The sequence below is a fragment of the Salvelinus sp. IW2-2015 genome, unplaced genomic scaffold, assembly GCF_002910315.2.
Source record: "Salvelinus sp. IW2-2015 unplaced genomic scaffold, ASM291031v2 Un_scaffold16663, whole genome shotgun sequence".
Lineage (NCBI taxonomy): Eukaryota > Metazoa > Chordata > Actinopteri > Salmoniformes > Salmonidae > Salvelinus > Salvelinus sp. IW2-2015.
Genome location: NW_019957698.1, coordinates 272,071 through 286,557, shown reverse-complemented (window position 1 = coordinate 286,557; position 14,487 = coordinate 272,071). Strand labels below are relative to the sequence as shown.

General features: G+C 42.9%; 2 protein-coding genes across 2 annotated transcripts in view; both read left to right on the top strand.

The window, feature by feature from the left end:
* recql4 (RecQ helicase-like 4) overlaps positions 1-5,350 on the top strand; it is a 31,650-nt gene extending 26,300 nt beyond the window's left edge. The window contains exons 24-25 of the mRNA XM_024146983.2: positions 98-206; positions 4,477-5,350. Coding sequence (XP_024002751.1) covers positions 98-206; positions 4,477-4,598 — 231 coding nt within the window. The 3' untranslated portion in view covers positions 4,599-5,350. The remainder of the gene's footprint in view (positions 1-97; positions 207-4,476) is intronic.
* A 2,634-nt stretch (positions 5,351-7,984) lies between these two features.
* LOC139022579 (zinc transporter ZIP4-like) lies at positions 7,985-14,258 on the top strand. Its single transcript, XM_070442819.1, has 5 exons — positions 7,985-9,123; positions 10,548-10,844; positions 11,046-11,238; positions 11,651-11,883; positions 14,204-14,258. The coding sequence occupies exons 1-5, from the start codon at positions 8,914-8,916 to the stop codon at positions 14,243-14,245; spliced, it is 975 nt and encodes a 324-aa protein (XP_070298920.1). The 5' UTR covers positions 7,985-8,913; the 3' UTR covers positions 14,246-14,258.
* The last annotated feature ends 229 nt before the right edge of the window (positions 14,259-14,487 follow it).

Genomic DNA, 14,487 nt, shown 5'->3' with positions numbered 1-14,487 from the left:
CTGTTTGTTGTCAGAACCATTTCACCAGGTCAGACTCCTGCCAGGTAAATGTACTATGCCAGTAATGGTGATTCTGATGGGTTTTGTTGGTCTTCAGATGAAGGACTTCGAGGGTCAGATCAGAGCAGATATTCAGAGTTTCCTGGGCAACCGCAGTGATGAGAAGTTCTCTGGCAGAGCCGTCGCTAGAATATTCTTTGGAATTGGTGAGTTTTCCCTTCTTTTTTCTTGTCTTTTTTTTTTGCAAACACCCAGAACTACTTCAGTGTCTAATGGCTCCTTGTCACTAGGGGGGTGGCTTGTTTAGTGCCATGTGTCTGAACTGTATGGGCTCAGTCGTGCCAGTCAGTTTTATGCAGTCAGTGATGATCATTTTCAATTTGTGTTACATTATGGGGATTAAATTGTCCAACTTGAGCCTACATGATCTATGGTCATGCAGTTTTTGATGCAGTCCACTGCACCCTGAAGCCATTGCAGGAGGTTCAATCATTTAGTGTTTTTGCTTGACCCACTCAAACGTGGCCAAAGACGTGACTGAAACTGGAACCAACTTTGTGGCCGTGATTCATAGCTACACTACAATAGTGTAGGCCTAAGAGTATACAGTGTGATATTTAATTTCTCTGTCTAACCTATTGATTGTAGACATATGTTTGCAGTGTGAGGGTGTGATACAGATGGGGGGGGTAGATAAAAGTTTATTTAGTGTGACGGATCAGCTAGTCCGAAACACCTTAACAAAGGCGAGAATGAAATGAACAGACCGGAGGCAGTGGTTGTGGTTCCTTTTCTTTCGGATTATCTCTAAACGGGTTTTCTTTCGCCTAGCAAAATAATTCCAGTACAAGGTCGCGTCCAACGCTGAAAACTAGCAGCAAACTAAACGGCCGTGGCCAAAAAACAACAAGCGGCTCCCCTTGTCTTCAGACTATCATTTACACGTCATATTTACAGGGGGAATGCTTCCCTTTATCAATAGCCTGCCTTGTTTTTTTATTTCACCTTTATTTAACCAGGTAGGCTAGTTGAGAACAAGTTCTCATTTACAATTGCGACCTGGCCAAGATAAAGCAAAGCAGTTCGACACGTACAACAACACAGAGTTACACATGGAGTAAAGCAAACATACAGTCAATAATACAGTAGAAAAATAAGTCTATATACAATGTGAGCAAATGAAGTGAGATAAGGGAGGTAAAGGCAAAATAAAGGCCATGGTGGCAAAGTAAATACAATATAGCAAGTAAAAACACTGGAATGGTAGATTTGCAGTGGAAGAATGTGCAAAGTAGAGAGAAATAATGGGGTGCAAAGGAGCAAAATAAATAAATACAGTAGGGGGAGAGGTAGTTGTTTGGGCTAAATTATAGATGGGCTATGTACAGGTGCAGTAATCTGAGAGCTGCTCTGACAGCTGGTGCTTAAAGCTAGTGAGGGAGAAGTGTTTCAGAGATTTTTATAGTTCATTCCAGTCATTGGCAGCAGAGAACTGTAAGGAGAGGCGGCCAAAGTAAGAATTGGTTTTGGGGGTGACCAGAGAGAAAAACCTGCTGGAGCGAGTGCTACAGGTGGGTGCTGCTATGGTGACCAGCGAGCTGAGATAAGGGGGGACTTTACCTAGCAGGGTCTTGTAGATGACCTGGAGCCAGTGGGTTTGGCGACGAGTATGAAGCGAGGGCCAGCCAACGAGAGCGTGCGTACAGGTCGCAGTGGTGGGTAGTATATGGGGCTTTGGTGACAAAACGGATGGCACTGTGATAGACTGCATCCAATTTATTGAGTAGGGTATTGGAAGCTATTTTGTAAATGACATCGCCGACGTCAGAGACGGTAGATGGTCAGTTTTACAAGGGTATGGTTTGGCAGCATGAGTGAAGGATCTTTGTTGCGAAATAGGAAGCCAGTTCTAGATTTAACTTTGATTGGAGCATGTTTGATGTGAGTCTGGAAGGAGAGTTTAACAGTCTAACCAGACACCTAGTTATTTGTAGGTTGTCCACAATATTCGAAGTCAGAACCGTGCAGAGTAGCTGAGTGTTGGGACGGGCGGCAGGTGCAGGCAGCGATCGGCGTTGAAGAGCATGCATTTAGTTTTACTTGTATTTAAGAGCAATTGGAGGCCACGGAAGGAGAGTTGTATGGCATTGAAGCTCGTCTGGAGGGTTGTTAACAGTGTCCAAAGAAGGGCAGAAGTATACGAATGGTGTCGTCTGCGTAGAGGTGGATCAGAGACTCAACAGCAGCAAGAGCAACATCATTGATGTATACAGAGAAGAGAGTCGGTCCAAGAATTGAACCCTGTGGCACCCTCCATAGAGACGGCCAGAGGCCGGACAACAGGCCCCTCCGATTTGACACACTGAACTCTCATCAGAGAAGTGGTTGGTGAAACCAGGCGAGGCAATCATTTGAGAAAACCAAGGCTATCGAGTCTGCCGATGACGATGTGGTGGATTGACAGAGTCGAAAGCCTTGGCAAGGAGTCAATAGGAATACGGCTGCACAGTATTGTTTCTTATCGATGGCGGTTAGGATATCGTTTAGGACCTTGAGCGTGGCTGAGGTGCACCCATGACCAGCTCTGAAACCAGATTGCATAGCAGAGAAGGTATGGTGGGATTCGAAATGGTCGGTAATCTGTTGATTTGGCTTTCGAAGACCTTAAAGGCAGGGTAGGACAGATATAGGTCTGTAGCAGTTTGGGTCAAGAGTGTCCCCCCCTTTGAAGAGGGTGATGACCGCAGCTGCTTTCCAATCTTTGGGAATCTCAGATGACACGAAAGAGAGGTTGAACAGGCTAGTAATAGGAGTTGCAATAATTTTAGCAGATAATTTTAGAAAGAAAGGGTCCTGATTGTCTAGCCCGGCTGATTTGTAGGGGTCCAGATTTTGCAGCTCTTTCAGAACATCAGCTGACTGGATTTGGGAGAAGGAGAAACGGGGAAGGCTTGGGCGAGTTGCTGTGGGGGGGTGCAGTGCTGTTGACCGGGGTAGGGGTAGCCAGGTGGAAAGCATGGCCAGCCGTAGAAAATTCTTATTGAAATTCTCAATTATAGTGGATTTATCGGTGGTGACAGTGTTTCCTGTCCTCAGTGCAGTGGGCAGCTGGGAGGAGGTGTTCTTATTCTCCAAGTTCTCTTTACAGTGTCCCAGAACTTTTTTGAGTTTGTGTTGCAGGAAGCAAATTTCTGCTTGAAAAAGCTAGCCTTGGCTTTTCTAACTGCCTGTGTATATTGGTTTCTAGCTTCCCTGAAAAGTTGCATATCACGGGGGCTGTTCGATGCTAATGCAGAACGCCATAGGATGTTTTTGTGTTGGTTAAGGGCAGTCAGGTCTGGAGAGAACCAAGGGCTATATCTGTTCCTGGTTCTAAATTTCTTGAATGGGGCATGTTTATTTAAGATGGTGAGGAAGGCATTTAAAAAAAATAACCAGGCATCCTCTACTGACGGGATGAGGTCAATATCCTTCCAGGATACCCCGGCCAGGTCGATTAGAAAGGCCTGCTCGCTGAAGTGTTTCAGGGAGGGTTTGACAGTGATGAGTGGAGGTCGTTTGACCGCTGACCCATTACGGATGCAGGCAATGAGGCAGTGATCGCTGAGATCTTGGTTGAAAACAGTAGAGGTGTATTTAGAGGGCAAGTTAGTTAGGATGATATCTATGAGGGTGCCCATGTTTACGGCTTTGGGGTGGTACCTGGTAGGTMCATTGATAATTTGTGTGAGATTGAGGGCATCAAGCTTAGATTGTAGGATGGCTGGGGTGTTAATTATGTTCCAATTTAGGTTGCCTAGCAGCACGAGCTCTGAAGATAGATGGGGGGCAATCAGTTCACATATGGTGTCCAGAGCACAGCTGGGAGCAGAGGGTGGTCTATAGCAGGTTTAACATAGAGCCAAGGTGTGTCAGGTGAAGATGCTTTCTCTGAGGTAGGAATGTCTGACGTCCCCGTGTCTGCTCCCAATCCACCCCGAGCTCATCTCCTGGCACACCTATATAGAGGGAGACACCAAGCCAATTAGTGAGCCCAGGTGTGTACTAATTGGCTTTACACTGAGTAGCTATCCCCTGAGGAGGGTGCTGCCGTATCTTCCTCTGGCTGGTCACTGAAACCTATAAACAATGGCTGCTACATTCACACTGCCGAGTTGAAATAAGACTTGATTTTGGAAAGCCGCTTTAGTAAGTCAACTGGAACACCCTCTATTGTGTCAGTAAGTCAACTGGAACACCCTCTATAGTGTCAGTAAGTCAACTGGAACACCCTCTATAGTGTNTCAACTGGAACACCCTCTATAGTGTCAGTAAGTCAACTGGAACACCCTCTATAGTGTCAGTAAGTCACCTGGAACACCCTCTATTGTGTCAGTAATTCAACTGGAACACCCTCTATAGTGTCAGTAAGTCAACTGGAACACCCTCTATAGTGTCAGTAAGTCACCTGGAACACCCTCTATCTTTTGTTTCCAGGAAGTCCATGTTACCCAGCTCAGACCTTCGGCAGGGACAAGAGATACTGGAGAAAATACATCCAATTTGATTTTAATGAAATCATCCGCTTTGCTATTCAGGAGATCATTCGATTCAAGTGATGAAATACCTACTCTATCTAAAAAAAAAAAAAAAAAGTAAATAATGTATAAAAAAATATATATAAAAAATATATCGTGACTGTATGTATATATATGTAACTGCATCCAGTTACATTCATTAATTTTTTTTTATTATTTATAAATGGCTGTGGTTTCTGTATTTTGTTATGTTTGTTTGGTGTACTGTACATTTCATGTAATGTTCTTTGTATGCCAATTTAATAAAAATGTATTTTGTACTAAATGTAAGGGTAAGTGCTTGATGTTATTAAAACTTGTGTATGTTCAGAACACTTTGATGAAGGTTGAAAAAGGTTCTCAGGCAATGGTTTGATTGAGTTTTATAGTATGGGTCAAGTGCATTGCATTATTGTAGTAGCTACACTACCGTTCAAAAGTTTGGGGTCACAGAGTTCTAGGCAGAGTTCCTCTGTCCAGTGCCTGTGTTCTTTTGCCCATCTTAATCTTTTATTTTTATTGGCCAGTCTGAGATATGGCTTTTTCTTTGCAACTCTCCCTAGAAGGCCAGCATCCTGGAATCGCCTCTTCACTGTTGACGTTGAGACTGGTGTTTTGCGGGTACTATTTAATGAAGCTGCCAGTTGAGGACTTGTGAGACGTCTGTTTCTCAACGTGTGTGTTTATTTTATTATCTGAAAAAAATTATGACAATTTGAGAAGTTTTACAGCTGTATTTTTTTCCTTTTTTTATAACTCAAGATAATAAACCTTATCTCTTTGTCGACTGTGAACTTTGTCAGGTAGCATGCATTCACTGTATGGAGAGCTATGTTCATTTGCTTGCAGTCCCTGGCAACCTTGTTGTATGGGAGAGGGTTATCTATGAAACAATACATTAGAAATAGGAAATTATCATTTCGTCTATGGGGAATTGTCGTGGCAAAATGTGAATCAGAATGTTTATTATAATAATGTCATTTTTTAAAGATGTTTTTAACATTTATCAGATGACTGTGTTCTTTTGATAATGTGATGTCACGATATAATTTGAGGCTGACAGGTCACAGATTCAGTATACAGTATCTTGCTGATACAGGTCAAAGAGGTGATCCTTTTGACCAGGGGTGGGTAATTCCAGTCCTCGAGGGCCTGATTGGTGTCAGTTTTGCTCCAGCTAACACACCTGACTCCAATAATCACCCTGTCATGATCTTCAATTTAGAATGCAATTTGATTAATCAGCTGTGTTTGCTAGGGATGGAGAAAAAGTTTGACACCAATCAGGCCCCAAAGGACTGGAGTTGCCCACCCCTGCGTAGTGGGTTGGCCCACGTGGGGGGAAATGTTGACATGCAAGACAATGGCGCAGCACACTCCAGAAAAAAGTCTCTGTCAAACTAGGGATTTTGCTGCTCATTGGGGTAAAACAGTAATTCTGCTCATAGATTATGAATGTATGAACTACATATTGACACACCCAGCCCAAAGCAGGAGGTTAAAAAAATATGAAGTAGTTTCCAAAGTACCGAAGCATGTCTTTTTAAGTTGATTGAACTTACAATACAGACATCTTGTAACTCTATTGTTTTGTTACAATAACATACCATAATCAATATTTTCAAGCTGTTGCTACTTTCAAGCTGTTGCTACTTACATTTCCAAATGTAATCTTTTTTTGGTGCAATTTTGCATATTTCTTTGTTTCTCCCAACTACAAAAAAACTTCAACTTCAGATCCAATTGCATAACAGAGAATTCATTAGGGAGTAATGCTCCCATCTCAATAAGCTCTCTCACTGCAGAATTAGACACTTATGCACATTTTAACCAAACATTAAATTTAGAAGTTACTCCAAACATCATTTTTTTTCAAAGTTAAGGTTTTGGATATTTTTAAAACATTAAAGGGGAACTCCACTCAAACTATCTTTTGGAATTGTTTTCATTCGTCCACTTGATACAGTTCCAAAATGTCTTGCATGTCAAGAAACGGTGTCAACGGCCACATCCTGATGGCGCTAAATGTTTTTTGTGCAATTTGTTGCATTTTAAAGTTACAACAGAGAAAAGAGACAACATTTTAAATAAAAAGTCATTAGTACCAAAAAATGGCACTATTTTCATAGGAAGGCAAAAGAGCCAGTGCTCCAGCCCCCTTAGGACTCTATCTGTGCACGTGCCTGATGTTCAGAGTATAAGAGCAGTGAGAGAGACTACTGCCTCCTGGGAGATTTTGTTCCAGGTATTGTATGTCTGATTAAACTGTGTTGGCCTAGATAACAAGATACGTTTGGCTGTTTCTTTTTACAGGCTTAAGGAAGAGGTTTAGATTTTAAACAGCTGAGAGAGAGGATGACCTTTTGTCATAAACTTACCCAATTCTCTTTGACCTGTATGAGCAAGATACTGTCTCAGACCTGTCATTTTTTTTCTTTTTTGAGGGGACACTCTTGAAAACAAGATGGTGCATCTCAAGAGATTTCATCCTGCAAAATGTATAATTTAAAAAAAACATTGTTTTAAATGATTTCCACCTGTAACAAAGATCCTTATAATGAACTCCCTTTCATCTGCGCTTCTAGCTTGCTTAGCCTACAATGTGTGATGAATGTGTTTTTGCAGAGAATTAAGGAATTTCTTTTTTTAATTAATTTTTTAGTATATATTTTTATATGGAGAATTGTGTACAGGACCAGTAGAAAAGTATTTTTCATGAATTAAATGAAGGGGGGGCATTTTTTTCAATTTCTGCGTCTGCCCCACCAAAGGTCTGTGCACAACCCTGCTGAACAGGACATTACTTCATCCAAATATGTTCAAAGTGACATAGGTGGCAAACTACTGTAGGCCTACTTTGGGTACCTCATTTGGATGTTCATACTTACACCTAAAGAACCTTCAAACAGCTTCATGTTTGACTTGGAGACAGGTGATCTCCCCCTCATTTCCTGCTGACCATTGACACAAGGATGTGTTTGGTAGTTCTGCCAGACCAGCCTCACCTGGCCCAGTCACTGATGTGGTGTAGAGCGAAGTCATCAGTCCATTAATCATTGTGAGTAGGGCCAGGAGTTTCTCTTAGCCATGGTCAGGAAAAACTATTGGCCCTAAATATGAAACCCAGTCACACGGTCAGTGCATATGTTGAATGATGTCCATGGAAAGGACGTTTAGTCCACAGAATGATTGTACATGGAAAGGACGTTTAGTCCACAGAATGATTGTACATGGAAAGGACGTTTAGTCCCAGAATGACTGTCGCATGGAAAGGACGTTTAGTCCACAGAATGATTGTCCATGGAAAGGACGTTTAGATCCACAGAATGATTGTCCATGGAAAGGACGTTTAGTCCACAGAATGAATTGTACATGGAAAGGACGTTTAGTACCAGAATGATTGTACATGGAAGGACGTTTGTCACAGAATGATTGTACATGGAAAGGACGTTTAGTCGCAGCAGATGATTGTACATGCAAAGGACGTTTAGTCCCAGGAATGATTGTACATGCAAAGGAGTTAGTCCACAGAATGATTGTACATGGAAAGGCGTTTAGTCCACAGAATGGGATTGTACATGGAAAGGATGTTTAGTCCACAGAATGATTGTACATGGAAAGGACGTTTAGTCCACAGAATGATTGTACATGGAGAATGGGGCCTCTGAATTGATTCGTCATTAAACGTCCTCAACTGTGTTGGCTGTTTCAAAAAATATATCAATCAATTCATGTATTATCAGTATACATTTTTACAAAAAGGTTCTGTAGAAATGTGTATTATTTGTTTTGTTTTTACGCTGTCAGTAATGCTTTGTGTTACATCATGTTTATTCATTTTCCCAATACACAATCTTTTAGTAAATGGGAATGTTAGCTAATAGATTAGATATCTTCACCACTGGAGAGATAGCAGGCAGAAAACAATTCCCATAAAGGGTCGTCGGGGTATTGGTCACCATTGAGGATGTAAGTGAATCACCTGGCAGTTGGTACAAATATTTTGCCTGTATTCTTAGCAACATGTCTTATTGACATAACTCTTGCCATTATGTCAGCTGATGCTGAGTGTACATTGAAGACAGGTGATTTTGGACCTGTACCCCTTATTCAGGTGAACTGCAATGGTTTCCTATTTATGGACTGGTAGAGAAGCGCAACTCGGCTCTGGACCAATCAAAGGCGAGCTAACAGGTCAAGGAAATCTCTAACTTAGCTGATTATAGATAGCTGTTTGGTGAACTTAAACCGTGTGTGGACTGCATATGCGCCACTCGGAATCATCTCTTTCTATAAACTCACTGTTTTTGCACTTTTATTTTATTTTTTTAAAGAGGATTTATATTTTAATAGAACAATGGAAACTATATATAGGTGTTTTCCCGTTATTCTCCTATGTCTGAGTTTTAACCTATTCAGCTATGCGTGGTGTTCACCTATGGATGTATATGGGAAAGTGGTGGAGCTCGTTTCGCCAGGAGAGGAATACCTGGATGAAATGTCAGTTCGCTCCTTTTTCAAACAGTTGGAGAAGCGTGTGCAGTGCCCTGGTGTGTCGTGTGAAAAGGTAACTTTTTTCTTACACTCGCTTCAACTTGGTTTTAGGAAAGGTCGAGGTCCAATCTGCACCTGTTACTGTGCCGTGCGCTACACACAATGGAATACAGCGCTGTACATTTGTCATAGTGCTTTTTCAGACCTAGCTTGTTAAGCCTAAATCTGTATATATTTTTTTATTGACCAGTCTCTAACCAAGTCTTTTTTTATTGATACATATATCGTGAGCACTGAGCAATAATAATAATTATTATTATTATATGATAATGATAACAATAATGATTCTGACTATTATTATGTAGGTATTATATAGAAAGAATACACGACGTCAGCATTGCAGATTGTTTTGTACCAGATTTGTGTAACTGGATGTATTAAAATCATTAAGTTTTACCAATGATGTAAAACACCTTATCAATATTTAACAAATTCTATGTGTTAGGATATTATCATAGATTATAGCAATGGCTTTGACTTAAATGGCTTATGTGTAATAATATAATAAATAAAAGAAATATTGTGGTTGTATTACCCTTTTACTGTGCAGCCTGTTTAAACTTCTTGATGATTGGGCATTCTGTTTTATGTAATTTAATACATTCAATGTATAAAAAAAAGAAGAAGAATTTTTTGTACTCTGTTCATCATGCCATTGCACCACAAATACTCCAATAAGTGTTCATTTTGGTTTAATTTGATTACAGTAGAAAAACATGTACACATACATTTCTTTGGAATACATTTTTTTCTGTTGTTCAGACATTGAAGGCCTTGGACTTTACCGTGGCAGGTGTAATCTGCCCGTGTGAAGTTTTCTGTCACATGTTATGTGAGAGATGTGTTATAGATTGGCCAAACATGTTTGGGACTAACACTAATGATCACTAGTGAGACAGCATGTCCTGCTAATGCAACAATGGCTTCAGATCTTACTCATACGTGGTCATGATGCTGGAGAATCAGGAAGAAGTCTCTGCACACTTCCAGTGAGATACACATTTTAATAGATACGGAGCTTTCGGTCAGTCGACCTTCATCGAGCTCAGCCTCTTTTAAAAGAAATGTGCATCTGACTTGAAGTGTGTCAAGACTTTTTATTTGTATTTTTTTCTTCTGTTTCTCCAGTTGAGCATTTTGCCTCCAGCACCACTAATCGGTTCTGGGTTTCTGGTAGACTCTACAGAATAATCTGTTAGATAATAGGCCAAGTCACTGTATGTCCTGACTCAAAAAGCCTGAGAATAGCTGTTAAAGAACAGAAAATTAGATTTTTATGTCTCGCATTCACCCAACCCAAACTCCTTTAGCTTTGTGGTCATAATGACTGACTATACAAGACCCTACGTTGGTTTTCTCTCATAAATTAGGCCTATATTTGTACTGAGTAGATACATAATCTACATGAAACACTGAAGCCACCCTGCTTCTTTCTAGTGCCTCTCTGTGCAGTCAGTAGACCAGCTGGTGGGTAACTTCACCAGCACTGGTGGTCTCCTTCACAACGAGGGCTTCTTCAGAGTAGCGGCAGGATGCTGCCTGTACCTCAGCTCTCCCTCAGAGGCCTGCTCTGCCGTGAGGGCAGGGAGGTGGGGGGACGAGACGGACAACTTCATCCATGAGATCACAGGCTATGAGCATGGGGATGGACACGGAGACATGGAGAGCAGTGGGATAAAGACACTGCTCCATAACTTGAAGAAGCACTACAGGCCCGATCAGCAGTACGACCAGGTTGGTGCTGCTGTGTTAATAAGAATGGCAACACATTTTATATACTGTACCTTCTAAGGTTGTGCAATAGAAAGCCAATGAACTACCGTTAGCAACAGTGACCTGTTTTCTAACAAACTCATTTGAGTAGATTTGTTTCAACAAAATATTTATATTCTATTCAACGGTGTATGTCTGTCCCGTGTTATCATCGTCATTTAGCAGTGTCTTACTGGTCAAGACTTCTTGGAGGAGATGAATGATGGTGTCCCACACAACATGGATGTGGTGTTTGGATACATAGTTTACCATGCTTTGCGAGGTGACTGCATGACTGCCAGAGCACTCCCCGAAGAGGACTACTTTCTGGATTTCATATTCAACTCCTTCGGTTCTGACAACATTACCATACATGGTACAGTAAGAAACAACTATTCCTATTTGTACGAAATGTCCGTGCTGTAATATTGCCTCATAACAAACTACTATCCCTATTTAGTATGAATCATTTTCCTCGCACTGTTTAGTTTTATTACACTGTAATGTCATGCTCCTGGCTGTACTGTAACATCAACCCACTCATTAATCCATCTTGTGCAATACATAGTTCATCATTAATTTAGCATGATGCTATTGAGGTTATCCCCTACCCCTATGTTAATGTTACCCTCAAACCCTATGCTATAACCCCATGAAGCCTGGATAATGAGTTTATATTGCTGTTCCCCAATGGCCTAATATACTCTACCAGCATATTACTGTTCCTCAATGGCCTCCTAATATACTCTACCACCAACTAACCATATCATTGTGATTCATCTCTGTAGAGCTGGAAGGTCTTATGAACAGCCTACAACTGGGTGGAGTCCATGAAGAGGATCACGATCATAGAGATCAAGAGGGACACAAAGATGAACATGGTCACGATGACCACGTTGACCATGACCATAGTGACCACAGTACTGTTAGCAGGGGTCGGGGGGGTCGAAGTGGAGGTGATGCTTTCAGGACGAGTCATGAGGAGGGGTACCACCATAGGAACATCAGCAGCTGGGAACTGGTAATTGTTATACTCAACCACCATGGTTCTTTGTAATTAGGTCAAGGCCATCGCTCCAATCTCCTGAAGAGACCTTCAGGGGCTTAACCACACACACACACACACACACACACACACACACACACACACACACAGGCTCCTTCACTCTGACTCATTATCAGACTACTAAACCCCTGGTGTCCGCTGCATCTCCAATGAGCCTCAGATGTGCAGTAGATGGCCTGAGCTATTGGCAGCCGTAGGATTCTCCCCATGGTAATATCTATATGAGAGAAATCTGAATGAGAAGGAACACTGCTGAGGGATAATAACATGTTACTTGTAATATATTGGTCCCCACTTTGTGAATGCCCAATGACATCTTACTATCAGTTAGCGACAAGGAGTGTCAATTCAAAGAATAGGCCAATGGGCTTTGGTCAAAAGTTGTGCACTGCAAAGGGAATAGTGATCCATTTGGGACACAGTATTCTGACAGAGGTATATTAATTGAAGAATTAATTTGCACTTCCATTTTACACTGACACACGGCACTGCATTTTCAACTGTAGCAATTACCACATATCAGGGGCGATACATATTCTGTGATGGAAAGTGTTTTAAAAATACTGCTTGTTTCCTCCATGTAGACGTGTTTCAACCCAGTTTTCTCCACGTAGACGTGTTTCAGCCGTGTTTTCTCCACGTAGACGTGTTTCAGCCCTGTTTCCTCCACGTGGACGTGTTTCAGTCCTGTTTCCTCCACGCGGACGTGTTTCAGTCCTGTTTCCTCCACGCGGACGTGTTTCATCCCTGTTTCCTCCACGCGGACGTGTTTCATCCTCCCTGTTTCACTCCACGCGGAACGTGTTTCATCCCTGTTTCCTCCACGCGGACGTGTTCATCCCTGTTTCCTCCACGCGATCGTGTTTCCATCCCTGTTTCCTCCACGCGGACGTGTTTCATCCCTGTTTCCCTCCACGTAGACGTGTTCCAGTCTGTTTCCTCATGACGTGTTTCAGTCTGTTTCCTCCACGTGGGGTGTGTTCAGCCCTGTTTCCTCCACGTGGAGTGTTTTCAGCCCTGTTTCCTCCACGCGGACGTGTTTCAGTCCTGTTTCCTCCCACGTGGATGTGTTTAGCCCAGTTTCTCACGTGACGTGTTTGTCCTGTTTTTCCCACGTGGACGTGTTCAGTCCTGTTTCCTCCACGCTGACGTGTTTCATCCCTGTTTCCTCACGTGGAACTGTGTTTCATCCCTGTTTCCTCCACGTGACGTGTTTCATCCTCTGTTTCCTCCACGTGGACGTGTTTCATCCCTGTTTCCTCCACGTGGACGTGTTTCAGCCCTGTTTCTCCACGTAGATGTGTTTCAGCCCTTTTTCCTTCCACGTGGACGTTGTTTCAGCCGTGTTTTCTCCACGTAGACGTGTTTCAGCCCTGTTTCCTCCTCTGGGAGCGGCTTTTCAGCCTGTTTGCTCCACGAAGCGATGTGGTTTCAGCCCTGTTTTCGCCACGTGGACGTGTTTCAGCCCTGTTTTCTTCCACGTAGACGTGTTTCAAGCCCTTTTTTTCTTCCACGTGGACGTGTTTCAGTCCTGTTTCCTCCACGTGGACGTGTTTCAGTCCTGTTTCCTCCACGTGGACGTGTTTCAGCCGTGTTTTCTCCATGTGGACGTGTTTCATTCTTGTTTCCTCCACGTGGACGTGTTTCATCCTGTTTCCCTCCACGTGGACGTGTTTCAGTCCTGTTTCCCACGTGGATCGTGTTTCAGCTCCCTGTTTCCTCCACGTGGACGTGTTTCAGTCCTGTTTTCCTCCACGTTGACGGTGTTTCAGTCCTGTTTTTCTCCACGTGGATGTGTTTCAGTCCTGTTTCCTCCACGTGGACGTGTTTTCAGTCCTGTTTCCTTCCACGCGGACGTGTGTTCAGCCCTGTTTCCTCCACCGTGGACGTGTTCATCCCTGTTTCCTCCACGTGGACGTGTTTCAGCGGCCGTGTTTTCTCCACGTGGACGTGTTTCAGCCCTGTTTCCTCACTGTGGCGTGTTTCAGCCATGTTTCCTCCACGTAGATGTGTTTTCAGCCCTGTTTTCGCCACGGACGTGTTTTCAGCCGTTTTCTCCATGTAGACTGTGTTTCATCCCTGTTTCCTCCACGTGGACGTGTTTCATCCTGTTTTCCTCCACGTGGACGTGTTTCATCCCTGTTTCCTCCACGTGGACGTGTTTCATCCCTGTTTCCTCCACGTGGACGTGTTTCAGCCCTGTTTCCTCCACGTGGACGTGTTTCAGCCTGTTTCCTCCACGTGGACGTGTTTCAGCCCTGTTTTTTCCACGTAGATGTGTTTCAGCCCGGATGAGCTGATAAAGTCCATGGGCTGAATGGATCTAGCCTGTTCCAGCGTCTGACGTGGCCCGGCTCAGCCCAGCCCTGGTCCAGCAGCTCCTTCAGTGGTGCCTGCAACAACATCTCTCCCCCCACTGGACCATTGAGACCAGCTCAGCACCGACAGAGAGTGAGTGGAACTGCTACAGTCCTAGCCACTGTGATTCTGCATTGTGTGCTCTTGTGATTGATCTATTGATTGCTACAGGTACACTCTATATTCAACATCATTCCTTTC